Below are 15,041 nucleotides of genomic sequence, written 5' to 3' on the forward strand. Positions count from 1 at the left end.
GCGGGAGGGTTGGGGGTGATGCTAGTGTTTATTGAGCAGTTACTACCAGTATTACAAACACTTCCCCAGGAAACTGAGGCACACAGAGGCCAAGTGATTTCCCAGGTCACACAGCTAGTCAGTGATGGACCCAGGATTCGAACCCAGCCATAGTTCAGTATGTCAGAGGTAGCGGCTGAAGGCCTGGGAGTGGGCAAGGTTGCCCAGGGAGAGGGCAGAGGACAAAGAAAGACACCAAGGGACAGCTAAGATCAAAGGAAACCAAGACGGCAGAGCCTTGGTGGCCTAGAGACAATGACTGAGGAGCAGCCTCATGAGAGACAAGAGCATTCTCCAGGGGTGGTGTAAGCGCAGGGGCAGTGGGTGCAGGAGGCCAGCATGGGCAACCCCTGAGCAGCATGGCGGGCAGGGGAGGACAGCAGTGGCCAAGCGGCACAGTGGAGAGTGAGACCTCTTAGGAGGAAGGGAGATCAGAGTGAGTTAGCAAGTGACGGGAGAGGGGTTCCACAGGTGGGGCAGGGCGGGGCAGGGTGAGGGAACCAATCCCACAGGAAGGGGCAGCCTCCCACGTTGAGCAAAAGGAAAACATTAGGAAGGAGTGAGGATGCCGGTGAGCCAAGAGGATGGAGGGTCACCTGAAGATGCGGTAGGGCGTGGTGAGGTCGAAGCTGCGCCGGTCCACTTCCTTCACGTTGCCTACGCTCATGTCGATGAAGGTGATGCCAATGCCCAGGTGGTACTCCTGGAGGGCGGGTGGGACGGGATGAGGGCAAGGCTTTAGGGGCAGGGCATGAGGCCTGGGACGGGGAGAGGAAGGGAAGGTGGTGCAACTCAGGGACTGGGGGGGTGCCCAGGAGGGAGACAGCGGGGGACATGGGAAGCTGGGCGGGGCAAGGGGCTGCAGGTTCAGGGCCCACACAGCAATGAGCAGAGGTGCGGGGGCGCAGGGGCCAGGGCAGGGACTGGAGGGTGATGCTCAGAGCTTGGGGGAAGTGGTCAGAACTGGGGAAAGCGAGGACACATCCAGGCAAAGGGCTGGGCTCAGTGCAGGGAAAGAGGGAACAGAAAAGGCAGAGCTAAGGTCCTAGGTGACCCTGGGGCAGGGTAGGCGGGCAGGGGAGGGGAGAGGTTCTGTGACCCCTTAGCACCTCTAGATTCTTATAGAGCTGCACTTTGTCCCCGACCACGGCCACATACAGCTTATTCTTGAAGCCACGAAGCTCCAGGCTGCCAGCACGGTCAGGTTGCTCTGAGCCTGGAACTCCCAGCAGATAAGCGCTAGAGAGCCGGGCCCGGGCACGCTGCTCAGCCATGGCCTGCTGCAGGGCCTGCATCCACTCCTTCCGCTCCACTACAGGAGAAGGGTGGAGGAGTAAGCCCAAGGTCGGCCTGGCTTCTCCTGACCCTAGGCTTCTCAGGCAACACCTCCTCCAGAAAGCCCACCCAGATTGCCCCCCTATCATTTTGCTTGACTTCTCTGACTTGAACGAGCTCAGGCTCAATCCTAGCTTTGCCACTGATGCTGGGTAAGTGACCTCACCCCTCCAAGCCTGCTCCCGCTGATTGTGTGGTTCTGAGCTGGTCACAGAGGGTGCCCCCTTCCTCCACCCACCTCACAAAGGGACCACGCCTCCCTGGATGTGATGTGAGACGGCAGATGTGCCATGCTTCTCTTCCCCCTCCTCTGCCCAAACTTCCAGTCTTCTCTACCCACTTCCACACACACACACACACACACACACACACACACACACACACACCACTCCACACTCCCCACCATCACTCTCTGCCCGGAAGGCAAAGGTCCGGTTGTTTGTAATCACTTCAAACTTCTGGTCCCCGATGGCAGCCACGCGGGAGATGCAGGCCACAGAGATAAAGCGCTTAGAGTAAGCGTCCTGGGGGAGAGACAGGAGCTGTATTATGGGACCCAGCCCTCGCTCCAGCCTCAGCTGAAATGAAGGCTGCAGCCCTGTCTCCTGCAGCTGGTCAGAGACAAGACCCTGTGCTGACCCTGACTGCAGCAGAGGGCCAGGAGGACATGGGTTAAGGGGTCAGACTTAGAGCTCTGGCGAGGACTCCTCTGGGGAGGGACGCCACCTCGTTCCAGTGTTGGGGCCAGCCTAGGCTACAGCAAGGTCACGTCAGGACTGAGGCAGGCCTCACCTTGTTACTGTCAAAGTATCGCAGGTGATTAGCATCCAGTCTCACCCATCGTTTCTGATAGATGTAAGATCTGGAGAGGGAGAGGGACAACAGGCAAATGACTGGGGGTGGGAGGACACGTTCCAGGACTACCCCAGCCCTCAGAAGCCACACTCAGAGTGAGGATCAGCCAGGTTCTAGGGAGGAAGGATCCCAAATGGCCATTGGCAAGAAGATGGATTTCACAGCAAAAGTGACTGAAGTCAGACTCAAAGTAGTACATCTATTTTATTTTATTTTATTTTATTTTATTTTATTTATTTATTTATTTTGAGACAGAGTCTCACTCTGCCACACAGGCTGGAAGGCAGTAGTACAGGCCTAGCTCACTACAGCCTCAGATGCCTGGGCTCAAGTGCTTCTCCCACCTCAGTCTCCCAGGTAGCTAGAACTACAGGCATGAGCCACTGCACCTGGCTAATTTTTAAATTTATTTGTAAAGACAAGGTCTCGCTATGTTGCCCAGAGTGGTCTCAAACTCCTGGCCTCAAGCAAACCTCCCACCTCAGCATCTCAAGTGCTGAGATTACAGGTGTGAGCCACCATGCCCAGCGACCTCCCAATTTTCAGGGCAATAAAATGGGTCTGGAGGGCATCATCGGTGGTCACAGTCTGCCTGGAGGGAGACCTGTGCAAATCATCTCAGGCTCTTCTGGCTTTCAGATCCGCCATACCAGCGTCCTGGGGTCCTGGACACTGCCCCCCGCTCCCCCATGCAGAGCACGCCAGGACCCAAGAGGCCTCACTCACCCCTGCGGTGGGTTCTTGTCCAGCCAGCCAGCCTTGATGACTGGTGTGACGGGGGTGGAGCCCCCAGGCGGCCCGTCCATGGGGTGTGGCGCAGCAATTGTGCTGGGCAAGGACAAGCTCAGGCTGCTGGTGTGCCATCCGCCACTAGCGAGAGATGAGGGGATGGGGGGCTGGGCTGAGGAGGCGAAGAGGGGGCGGGCTGGGATTGGGCTGAGCAGTAGGAAGGAGGGTGGCCGGACACTCACTTGGGGACGCCCTCATAGGCGTGGTCATCCTCATCCTCATCCCCTTGGTCATCCCCAGACAGTTCCTCTCCCTCGCTCAGCAGACTGGCCACACGCACGGCCCGTGGGACTCGGCTCACTGGGGACTCCTCCTGCCCCCAAGACCCACTCAGCGTCATCCTTTCCTTCAAACCACAGATCACACCCACCCGGGGCTGCCACAGCCCCTCTGTCCACACAGCCCCGACCCGCACAGCCCAGCACTTTTAGTTCTGTTTCCTCACACTCCCCTCCCCCTGCCAGCAGAGACCACACAGGGACCCAGATCACAGGGACAGGAGAGCCAGTGGCAGACACCGACCTAGGACACAGACAAAAACAGAAAGATAAAGGGACAGAGAAAAAGACTGCAGGCTAGGGAGGCAAGACAGACAGACACGGGAATGCAAGAAGTGAAAGAGAGACAGACACTCTGGGATAAGACACGAGCTCCTGACACAGAGGGTGGGGGGAGGCCACATGCCCACACACATGCAGCCAGGGCCTGGGGGAGGCACACCAGAGCCCCGACCCCTGGCCCAGGGCGCTGTGGCCACACGTGACTCCTGACCCCTGTATGGCAAGAGAGTGAGGTGGGGAAAGGGGAAGCCTCCCGAGAAATGGCTGCCCACTCTCTGTATGGTGGTCCCCAGGATCTGACAGGCAGCTGGGTACCCCCCCAACACACTGACAGGCAGACAGTCCCATGCCTAGCCCCACCTTCTTGGCCATCACTCTGGCTGGGGCCCCTGGCCCCTCGTCTGGGACCTCATCGTAGTCAGAGTCATCTGGTGAGAGAGGGGTTGTGGGGACTCAGGGCAAGGGGCCTGGCCTCCTCTCCTGGGGCACCACACTGGGCTTCACAAAGCCTCCCCCATGCCAAGACCCCCACCCCCACTTCCCCCTGGCTTTCAAAAACAGGCACAGGGGATAGGAAGTGTGATTTATACCCTCAGGCCTCAGGACAGCACTAAAGGGTGGCAGAGGAGAGGCTGGGACACCACAGGGAGGTCTGAGTCAGTGGTGCACCTGGGGGTCAGGGTAAGGACTGTCAAAGGCAATATGAATCAAGAAATGTCGCCAACCCCAGGAAAAGCAAACCACCCAACACCATGGAAAATCAGACCATGGGTAACTGGCAAAGCTGGCCATGGCCCCACACTTAACAGTCAGGAGGCCAGATAGGTGGGCACTGTCTCCATTGTGAGGATGAAGAGAATAGTGCTCAGGGAGGCTGTGACCTGCCCGGGGCCACAGAATGGGCTGGTAGCAGGGTTGCACAGAAGGGAGTGTGATCCTTGCATACCCTCCAGAGGCCTGATCCCAGGGATCCCAGGCCATCCACCCAGAGCCACATCCCCTGGCTGCAGCACTCACCGAACTCCGGGAACAGGCGTACTGGCTTTGGAGGTATCTCTGGGGGGCAGGGAGGTGGAGAGGGGGGCTGGTGAGGCCCCTGGGGGAGGGCAGACAGGGGATCCTCAGGCTCTGGCTGGGGAAGGGATGACAATGGCAGCAACGACTCCTCCTCCTTGGTGGGCAGGCTGGGAACAGAACAAAAGTTGGGCATCACTAAGCAACAGAGCCAAGACTGAAACATACCGAGCCCCCAGCTGACCCGAACTGCAGCAAAACTCAGGCACTACACAAACTCACACAGACAGGAGCCCTCCTGCACACAGCCCTCCTCAACTCATCTCCCAGAAGATGAGTTCCTGGTTCCCCAAAGCCTAAAGGAAGCAGGCACCCTCTTTGACCTGAATGAGGTGGTCACCTATCCCCAGTGCTCTAGCTTTTAGTCACATGTATCCACTGGGTCTCCACATTGAAGGAGGGATAAAGATCAGAATGGGGAGTCAGGGAAGGCTTCGTGGAGAAGGTGATGCTTGACCTGAGCTTTTAAGGGTAAGAAGGCATTGACAGCAAAGAGAAGGGACAGGATTGAAATGAGCTGCAAAGCCCGAGGCACAGACTAGAGCCTCAGAAACCAATTCCTAAGGCCCTGAATTGTGGGTCTCTGTCTCGAGATCACCTTGCTCTTGCCCAGATTTGGATATTCACTACCTCCTGGTGCCCTCAGACTCCTCAAACTCACCTGATCCCACCAGACCCATCTCCCACAACACCAGCACCTCACCTCTGCTACCACTCCCCAAAGAACCCTCCCCTGATTCTCCAAGGCCAGGTTCAGGGCCTCCTGGGCTCTCACAGCCACACAGTGTTCCCATCTGTCTCAGTACAGATCATATTGCTCCTGGCAGGCTGTCTTCTGAAGGGCTTTGGCATCAAGGACATGAATTTGAATCCGGCCTTAGTTTCTTAGTTCTTGTGTGTCCTGAGCTGAGCACCTAGTCCCTCTGAGCCTCAGTTTCCTCTTCTGTAAAACAGGGGCTATATCACTGACCTGGCAGGGTGCTAGAAGGATTAACCAAGACAGGACGTGTCATGTGCCAGCACACAGGATGTGCAGAGACCACAGGCTGGAACAAGGTGCCTGAGCCCTGGAGGCCTGGCCCCACCAGCTGTCTCTGCCACTGTCCTGCAGGGGCCAAGAAGGAGAATCAGGGTGGACGGGCAACTTCTCCCTGGGTTATTTTTGGCCTTGTCTGTTGCCCCAGTGTTCCTGGCCATGGCTGACGGTGTGGGGCTACCATGAAAGCAAGGAGGGGCTGGGAGGAAGTGACAGGGTCTGCCTGGGGTGTGGTCATGATGCCAGGCCTTTCCTCCTGCTGTTGCCTCCACCAATAACACCCTTCTCCCTGTTCTCTGCCTGGGAACATCCATTCGTTTTTTAACTTTTTTTTTTTTTTTTTAAGAGACTGGGTCTTACTCTGTGGCAGACTGGAGTGCAATGGCACAATCACAGCTCACTGTAGCCTCAAACTCCCGAGCTCAAGTGATCCTCTGACTTCAGCCTCCCAAGTAGGTGGGTCTCAAGTGTGCGCTACCATGCCTGGCTAATTTTTGAATTTTTTGTAGAGACTGGGTCTTGTTATGTTGCCCAGGCTGGTTTTGAACTCCTGGCATCAAGCAATCCTCCCACCTCAGCTTCCCAAAGCAATCATTTAACTCTAAAACCACATTTCCCTTCTCTGAAAGTCTTCCTTGACCCTCCTTTATGCTGCTGTCCATTAAGACCTTCATACATGGCCAGACGCGGTGGCTCAAGCCTGTAATCCCAGCACTTTGGGAGGCCGAGACGGGCGGATCACAAGGTCAGGAGATCGAGACCATCCTGGCTAACCCGGTGAAACCCCGTCTCTACTAAAAAATACAAAAAACTAGCCGGGCGAGGTGGCGGGCGACTGTAGTCCCCGCTACTCGGGAGGCTGAGGCAGGAGAATGGCGTAAACCTGGGAGGCAGAGCTTGCAGTGAGCTGAGATCTGGCCACTGCCCTCCAGCCTGGGCGACAGAGCAAGACTCCGTCTCAAAAAAAAAAAAAAAAAAAAGACCTTCATACAAATGGCTGGGTGCAGTGGCTCATGCCTGTAATCCCAGCACTTTGGGAGGCCGAGGTGGGTGGATCACCAGGTCAGGAGATCAAGACCATCCTGGCTAACATGGTGAAACCCTGTCTCTACTGAAAATACAAAAAATTAGCCAGACATGGTGGCAGGCGCCTGTAGTCCCAGCTACTCAGGAGGCTGAGGCAGGAGAATGGCATGAACCCAGGAGATGGAGCTTGCAGTGAGGCGAGATGGCGCCACTGCACTCCAGCCTGGGGGACAGAGCGAGACTCCATCTCAAAAAAAAAAAAAAAAAAAAAAAGGCCTTCATACAAATTATTCTAAATGACATTTTTCAAAGTATCTCCTTTGTGCCAAGATATGAACCCTGACTCCAAAGTTTATGAGCTTCTTAGGACACTTGGCTACTTCCACATCACCTTCTACTATACTTGTCTCTTCTCCAGGTATAGATAAAAGTTAATCAATCCCTTTCCTCTTCTGTGTGAAGAGCTGGCCTTTGACTAGGTTTCTAGCTCTGTTCCCCTAGAAACCTGCAAACAGTGGCATGTCAGCCATGTTACCAGGCAACCACTGCCTTTGGCAGCACGGCCTGCACAGGAATAGCGTCCGGACGGAGAGAAACTATAAGCAGATTCTATACCTGGTAGAGAAACCGGCGCTTTGCTTCGCTCAGTGTGGTGACTTGCAAACTGGGCACATCCCACATAGGGAGTTAAAGCCACACCTGTATGGATGTTAGAAGACTACCGGCCCCTTAGGCAAGAGCTTTCAAAGCCAGGCTGGCTCCCTGTGAGTCACTATCCGCTGTGAGACCCAGTCCTTCACTCCCGAGCTGTCACTTGGAGGGTCACAGAGAATGGCTCCTGGACAGCTGCGTGGGCTATGGCTCGGATTGCTTCAAAGACCCCATGGCAGACGAAAGCCTGCCTCTGCCCTGGCAGCAAGCTGCTCCCCATCCGACGGGCCTCTCTGGGAATCTGGGGCCAAGGGGTGGTCCTGCGGGAGTCTTGAGTCGGAATATACTCTCACAGCTGGACCTATGAAGACCCCCCAGTGGACACTGCACCAGGCTGTCTCTCCTACATGACCTGAGTCCCTTTGGGGCACGGGCAGCATCTGACTTGGTACCCCCGCCCAGTCAGTAGCAAGAGCATGCGGGCAAGGTGGGTGGACAGGTGGGCAGGTAGATGGCAGGTGGAAGGGAAGGCAACGGAAGGGGTGAACGATGACCAGGTGACTGAGGGGAGTGCCTGAAGGCCCAAGAGCATGACCTGGGGTGCTGGCCCCAGTTGGTCACCTGCGATTCCCTTAGAGACTTTTTTTTTTTTTTTGAGACGGAGTCTCGCTCTGTCACCCAGGCTGGAGTGCAGTGGCTGGATCTCAGCTCACAGCAAGCTCCGCCTCCCGGGTTTACACCATTCTCCTGCCTCAGTCTGGGACTACAGGCGCCTGCCACCTCACCCAGCTAGTTTTTTGTATTTTTTTTTTTTTAGTAGAGACAGGGTTTCACCACGTTAGCCAGGATGGTCTCGATCTCCTGACCTCGTGATCCGCCCGTCTCGGCCTCCCAAAGTGCTGGGATTACAGGCTTGAGCCACCACACCTGGCCTCCCTTAGAGACTTCTTGACGGGCAGATCAATCCATCACTGCTACCTCCCAGAGCCCAAGAGGAAGGGGCCTTGGAAACCCAGCCTGGGATCGGCAGAGAGCAGAATTCCAAGCTGTCAGGCCAGGGCCAGTCAGACCTCAGTCCAGGAAGGTGGGGATAGGTGCCATCCCTCCAATGCCAAGCAGGATTGAGGGAGCCTGGCTCCCAAAGCTCCCCCAGGTCTGAGGGCCAGAGCTGAGGGGAATGTGGTAGCCATAAATAAAAACTGCCCACCTGCTTGTCCTCATCCCTGGGGTCCAGCAGCATCAGCCCCCTTCCTCTGGCACCACAGTGCATCTCCCGTCACTGTCCTGATCAGCTGCAAGGGGTCTATCCATCTCAGGCAGCAGGCGGGTTCCCTGAAGCAAGCTCCACACCCTCCTTCCTCATTGGGGTATCTCCAGCACGCAGCAGGGACTTACAAACGCCTGGATTCATTAACTGTGTGTATGTGTGTCTACGTGTGTATGTTCTCAGACATTTTCTCAGCACTTGACATGGATTCTTCATTCATCTACTCACAGCGCTCTGTAAGGTAAGGCTCATCATGATTCCACTTTACAGAGGAGGAAACCAAGGCACAGGGATGCTAGGTTATTTGTTCTTGATGCCACAGCTGGGATTTGAACCCTGGCAGCCCAGAACCAGAGCTGAGCAAACGAGGCCATGCCAGGGTCCCAGGGCTCCTCTGAGGCCAGCCTCCTCCCATGGGCAGCCAGGTCCCAGGACCCATCTGAGAGGGAACACATCACTGCCCTGCCACGACAAGAAGGCAGAGGGAAACCGATGCATAGGGCTGCTCTCCCAGCAGAGCTTTCACAGGGAAGGGACCGTGTCTCATGAAGGTGGAACAAAGGGACCTCTCAGAAGCATCTGGGAAATTCTAGCCACCTTCTCCAGGAAGTCTCCTGGCTGCTCCCTGACTGCCTGCTTACCACAGGGTATCAGGGCACTGCTGAGTCAGGACAGAGCCCAGGAAAGGAGAAGTGCTTTCAGGAAGGCATAACATGTGGGAAAACCCCAGGGAGAAAGCAGTGACCCCCTACCGAGAACAGGGCCCAGAGAATGCCCCCACCATAGCCCAAGTCCCAGCCTCTCACTGCTTGCACCCCTTAGAGTAGGCCCCGTTCCAATCACGAGGTCCAGCTGAGGCCTGGCTTGGATGTCACCCACTGACTTGTCACCCACTGGACCACGTCCTCAATGGCACCACCTCCAAGCCTTCACACAGTTTCATCCTCTTCTGCCCTCTCCCTCCCAAAGCCCACAGAAGCCCACCTCCACCTCAAAATGCAGCTCAGCCAGACTCCCCCTCTAGGCAAGCTCCAAGATTCTCCCACAGAGCTGCTCCCCACTCACCCTGCACTGCAACTCCCTGCTCCTTCAGTCTTCTCTCCTCTACCCAAGAGGCATGTGAACCCACGTGCTTACCCACTATTCCCAAGAGACTAGGCACCCCGGGCAGCTAAGGGGCTGGTTCACCCCAGCCTGGGCCCTCAGCTTGAATCTATTTTATTTTATTTTATTTTATTTATTTTTTTTTTTTGAGACGGAGTCTCACTCTGTCGCCCAGGCTGGAGTGCAGTGGCCGGATCTCAGCTCACTGCAAGCTCCGCCTCCCGGGTTTACGCCATTCTCTCGCCTCAGCCTCCCGAGTAGCTGGGACTACAGGCGCCCGCCATCTCGCCCGGCTAATTTTTTGTATTTTTTTAGTAGAGACGGGGTTTCACCGTGTTAGCCAGGATGGTCTCGATCTCCTGACCTCGTGATCCGCCCGTCTCGGCCTCCCAAAGTGCTGGGATTACAGGCTTGAGCCACCGCGCCCGGCCAGAATCTATTTTATAGAATCAGAGAAAATACACACAGCAGACCTCATGCCTGGGGGTTAGGGGACATGGAGGGTATGCAGAATGCAGAATGCAGAATGGGTAAGAGGAGGGTGCAGCTTGTGCAGAAGTCGAGAGGCAGACCATGGACCTCCCATCCTCATTGGGGTATCTCCAGCACTCAGCAGGGACTTACAAACACCTGGATTCATTAACTGTGTTTGTGCGTGTCTACGTGTGTGTGTTCCCGGGCATTTTTTGAGCACTTGGCATGGATTCTTCATTCATCTACTCACAGAGCTCTGTAAGGTAAGGCTCGTCATGATTCCACTTTACAGAGGAGGAAACTGAGGCACAGCGCTGTTGGGTTATTTGTTTTTGATGCCACAGCTGGGATTTGAACCCTGGCAGCCCAGCACCACAGCCGAACAAACAAGGTCATGCCACGGTCCCAAGGTTTCTCTGAGGCCAGCCTCCTCCCACGGGCCACCAGGTCTCAGGACCCATCTGAGAGGGAACACATCACAGCCCTGCCCACGGTCACCCTCCTCTTACCCATGACCACATAGTTCATTGTATAAACCAGAAACACTTCTAAGAGTTAAAAGAGGCACTATTAATAAATATGTCAGGGCAGCAGGCATAAACAGGGTCTGTCCCAGGTCAAATGAGATATGTAATTACTCAATTAACCAGAGACAGGGCTTTGGAGCCAGGCGGACCTGGGCTTGAACCCAGCTCAACCACTCATTGGTTTGGGACCTTGAGTAAGTCCCTTCCTTTCTGAGCCTCAGTTTCCTCGCTAATCTGTCTCCAGGCTTACTGATAATTCAGTAAAGGAGGGCCACTTGCACATGGCATCAGCAGAACCTCTTCAACTTGAAGGAGACCCAGGCCCTACAGGCTGAGCCAGGAACCAGCTTCATAGCCTTAGCGGCCTCTGATGCCGTCTCCTTCTGCTTCACCCCCAACCCTTCCTATCTTTCTGTCTACACCAATCTCTGGCCGAAAGAACCAGGTCTCACTGTGACAGAAGGAAGGCCACAGAGTGGAGCAGTCTGCATATCTCAGGCTGACCCTGGACTCACCCTGATACTCACACTCCAGCCCTCCTTGACTGAACTGCAGTCTATCAGTGCATACTTACAGGCCTTTGATACCCTGTTCCTTCCACCTGGAACACCCTCCCCTGCCTACTCGTCCTACAAAAAGCCCAAATCATACATCCATCCTCCCCACTATTGCATGCCTCCCCTTACATCTCAGGCTGATATGGGGCCTCCCTGGGGCTCCCCACAATTCCGATCACTCAGTATAGTCATATCAGTCAATGTGTGCTTCACTGAACTGCCTCAGAGGACTGAGGACCCAGACCTAACCCCATCCTACAGTCACCACCTCCCCACAAGATGTCACACAGGTCTTGGAGGGACCTGGCCCAATCCCAGCCCCTGGACTCTCACTATCAGGGCTGCGGGCCCAGTGATCTGGGGACATCTGTGTCCCACCCTGATGTCCCCTTTCCACAGGGGTAAACTGTCCTGGCTGCCCGCTTCCTCAATCATGCTCTGGACTCTCAGGGGCCCAGGCCTCAGTCCTATGCCTCCTGCTTCCTCTGTGGCTTTGTCCTTCCTCCTCCATCATGAACTCAAAGCTCATCCCCTCCAGCACTCTCCTGGTTCTGCTCTGCTCACTTCTGCCCCAGCATAGACAGCATAGACAGCCCTTCCTAGGGTCTCACCTGCTAGAATGGGATGTCCACAGCCTGCCTCTCTCAACTTCTGCACAAGCCGGGAGCCCCTAGGGCCAGTCCTCTCCATGCCACCAGCAGTTCCCAGCACAGACGGGACTTTCAGTAAGTGTGTACTGAATGACCACCACCCTACTCGCATCCTCATCACTGGAGAAGGTCAGCAGCTCCCCAACCTCTCCACACGGCAGCGCCCAGTTAACCTGGAGCCCATCCTCACAACTGCGCCTTCACCCAGCTCTCAGCACTTCTCCCTGGGACAACAGCTACCACTCGCTAAGCACTCACCATGTGCCAAGCATTCTGCTGGGGGCTTTTTTTCTGCGTAATGACCTGGGATTATTAACTCTGTTGTGCTCAGGACATGCCTCCTCCTCCAGGAAGTCCATCAAACCGCTCCCTCCTCTAAGCCCACACAACCTGTTTGGCCTTCCACCACCAGACCTACACTCAGCTTCCCCACTGGCCAGCCCTGCTGTCTGGGCAGGAGGTGGCAGAGGTCCCTTTCCCATGGTAGCTCTAAGAACTTCCCAGGCCTGGCCCTGTGCTGGCTCCTGAGGGCAGCAGCGGGAGGAAGTTTAGTCCTCAGGGAGCTCACAGAAGTACTGAGCCCTTCCTGGGTCCAGCCCAGGCCTGGCCTGGCAGAAAGAGCAGGTGCAGGTATCTGCTGGGCCCTATGGAAAAGATGAGCCAAGGGCACAGGACAGGGTTAGAGAGTGCCAGGTGTGTGGATAGGACTTGGTTAGAGGTCTATGTCCCCAGAAACCCAAGCACAGGATTGTTGAGTTCATTAGGAATCCACGGTAACTGAGCAAAGGGGAGACCAGCCCCCACACTCCATAAGCACCCACTACAGCACCAGTCCTGGGGAGGAGGGCTAAGAAGCACACCATCTCCCCATCACCCCGGTCTGGGGGTGGGAGGTTCAGAATCACAGCACCCTTGAACTTGACAGTGAAATAAGCCAAACTAAGCCTCCCTGAGGGAACCCCCAGAGGGGTGCAGGGAGCTGGAAGCAGAGAAGTAAGGCGATCAGCGCCAGGCCCCCAAGGGGCAAGAACCCCAAAGAGGAGCATTCTGTGGGGTAGAGTCTGAGAAAAGCCCAGAAAACAGGCACCGTGGGCTCCTGGTGGACCCAGGAGAGGCATATGGGGAGGTGGAGACCTAGAAAGCCCAGGGGAGAGGGAGGGATGAGACAAGGGGAGAAAAGGAAAAGGCAGGAGAAAAAGAGAAGAAGTGGGGAAAGTGAAAGAAGACAAAACTCTAAGAGAAAAAAAGAGAAGGGGAGGAGAGCAGCACAGAAAACCAGGCCAGAGGTGACAGACAGGGACTTCAGCCCTCCCAGGGCCTCCCTCCTACCTGCCGACAGCAACAACAGCAACAGCAGCCCCTCGCTTACCCTCAGATGCCTGCTGGGTCTTGGGGCTGAGGACTCCCACAGCTCTGGCCAGGCAGGCTGCGTATGCCCAAGAATGTCGTGGACCTGCCCGTGTAAGCCTGGGTCCCGCCTGGGCTGGTCTCCCAAACAGCCTGGCCCCTGGTCCCTGGGTGGGTCTGAGGCTGCGTTCTCTTGGAGGTTTTGGGGCCCAGGTGTGGCTTTGCACCTGTGATTTATGTCTTTAAGTTTTATGTTGTGCGTGTGTGTTTCTGTGTATAACTGTGGATCTGTCCAGGAGGGAAGAGGACAGAGAAAGAGAGAGAGAGAGAGGAGAGAAAGGAGGGAGAGAGAGAGAGAGAGAGAGAGAGAGAGAGAGAGAGAGAGTGTCTGTCTGTCTGTGTGTGTGTGTCTGTGTGTATGTGCGTGTGTATGTCTGCACCCAGCTCTGGTCTCCTAGAGGCTTCCTGCTTTCTGTCTCCCCCACCCCCTATAGCCGTGGCCAACACACACACTTCCTGAAAACACTGAGAAAGCGAAAAGTCACCCAGAATCCCCCGGGGCAGACACTTCCTCCCCGCCCCCAGCCTGCACCCCCACCCAACCTGGGATGAGAAAACCGACAGTGTCCACTGGTCTTGCAGGCCCTCACAGGGTGGATGCCCAGGAAGTCCTGACTGACAAGTCCTGGCAGTGGCCTCTCCACCACTCCACCCGCATAAGGAGACACAAAGAGGCTAGGAAAGAGGCTCTTTGAAGTGTGCAAGTTCTGGCCTGGCAACAAGTGACCAGCCTCCAGGAAGACCAGGGATTGGCTGGACTGCGGGGCAGTCAAGGGCACAGGAGGAAAGCCTGGCAGTGTGGCTCCAGCTGGGTAGCTGCCTTCTGGGCACACACTCCCACTTCCTGAGGTGCCTCCAGGCATCCAGGTATCAGAGAGGGACACCAAAGGCCGGAGCAAGCTGGGAGGGGATCTGCAGCATGACCCTGGAACCTCACATCAGAAATGACCCCTCTGCCACCCTCAGGGAAGCTAGTTCACAGGGCTCATGTCTGCAGCACTTAGAGCTGAGTAGACCTGACCTGAAGCCAGGAGGCAGGGTCTGGACACTGGCTTCCCCTCTGCCGGGCTGGGTGACTCTGGGCAAGTTTCTCAGCATCTCTGGAAACCTCAGCAAGTTCCCTACCACGAGCTTAAATTAATGGTAGGGGGCCGAGTGTGGTGGCTCACACCTGTAATCCCAGTGCTTTGGGAGGTTGAGGCAGGAGGATTGCTTGAGCCCAGGAGTTCAAGACCAGCCTGGGCAACAAAGGGAGACCTCGGATTTACAAAAGATTTAAAAATTAGCCAGGTGTGGTAGCACACACTTGTAGTCCCAGCTACTTGGGAGGCTGAGGTGGGAGGATTGCTTGAGCCCAGGAGTTCGAGGCTACAGTGAGCTATCATGGCACCACTGCACTCCAGCCTGGGCAACAGAGCGAGACCTAGTCTCTATTAATAATAATGACGATTATAATAATGGCAGGGGGTGCAGACTCTGGGGGTGATGTAGAGTCCCCCCAGGCCAGGCAGAATGATGAGACTGGTTCTGAGAGTCCTGGGCTGTGCCAGGGCTGGGAGGAGGAAACTCCATCCTTGCTTGTTTCTGATTTGCCTAAACCTTGGTCTGTGGCCTAGAACCCTGTTGTAGCCTCGTCCTTCCCACCTGTCTCCTCTGAAGACCTCTCCCTTCCTAAAACATCTGGGATGAC

At 55.8% G+C, this 15,041-nt stretch overlaps 1 protein-coding gene across 13 annotated transcripts in view; it reads right to left on the reverse strand.

The window, feature by feature from the left end:
• The window catches only part of ARAP1 (ArfGAP with RhoGAP domain, ankyrin repeat and PH domain 1), a 68,737-nt gene that overhangs the window by 24,519 nt on the left and 29,177 nt on the right, over positions 1-15,041 (reverse strand). For 10 of the 13 annotated variants that reach the window (XM_033205977.1, XM_033205982.1, XM_033205983.1 and 7 more), the window contains 8 exons: positions 4,596-4,762; positions 3,939-4,006; positions 3,201-3,331; positions 2,956-3,099; positions 2,167-2,236; positions 1,778-1,898; positions 1,149-1,351; positions 636-742 (listed from right to left, as the gene is read on the reverse strand). In XM_033205977.1, coding sequence (XP_033061868.1) covers positions 636-742; positions 1,149-1,351; positions 1,778-1,898; positions 2,167-2,236; positions 2,956-3,099; positions 3,201-3,331; positions 3,939-4,006; positions 4,596-4,762 — 1,011 coding nt within the window. Of the gene's footprint in view, positions 1-635; positions 743-1,148; positions 1,352-1,777; positions 1,899-2,166; positions 2,237-2,955; positions 3,100-3,200; positions 3,332-3,938; positions 4,007-4,595; positions 4,763-8,572; positions 8,602-13,313; positions 13,794-15,041 lie in introns of those variants that run through there. The other 3 variants (XM_033205986.1, XM_033205987.1, XM_033205984.1) reach the window with 3 other exon arrangements.

This window comes from Trachypithecus francoisi, unplaced genomic scaffold (assembly GCF_009764315.1).
Source record: "Trachypithecus francoisi isolate TF-2019V2 unplaced genomic scaffold, Tfra_2.0 Lachesis_group8, whole genome shotgun sequence".
Classification (NCBI taxonomy): Eukaryota; Metazoa; Chordata; class Mammalia; order Primates; family Cercopithecidae; genus Trachypithecus; species Trachypithecus francoisi.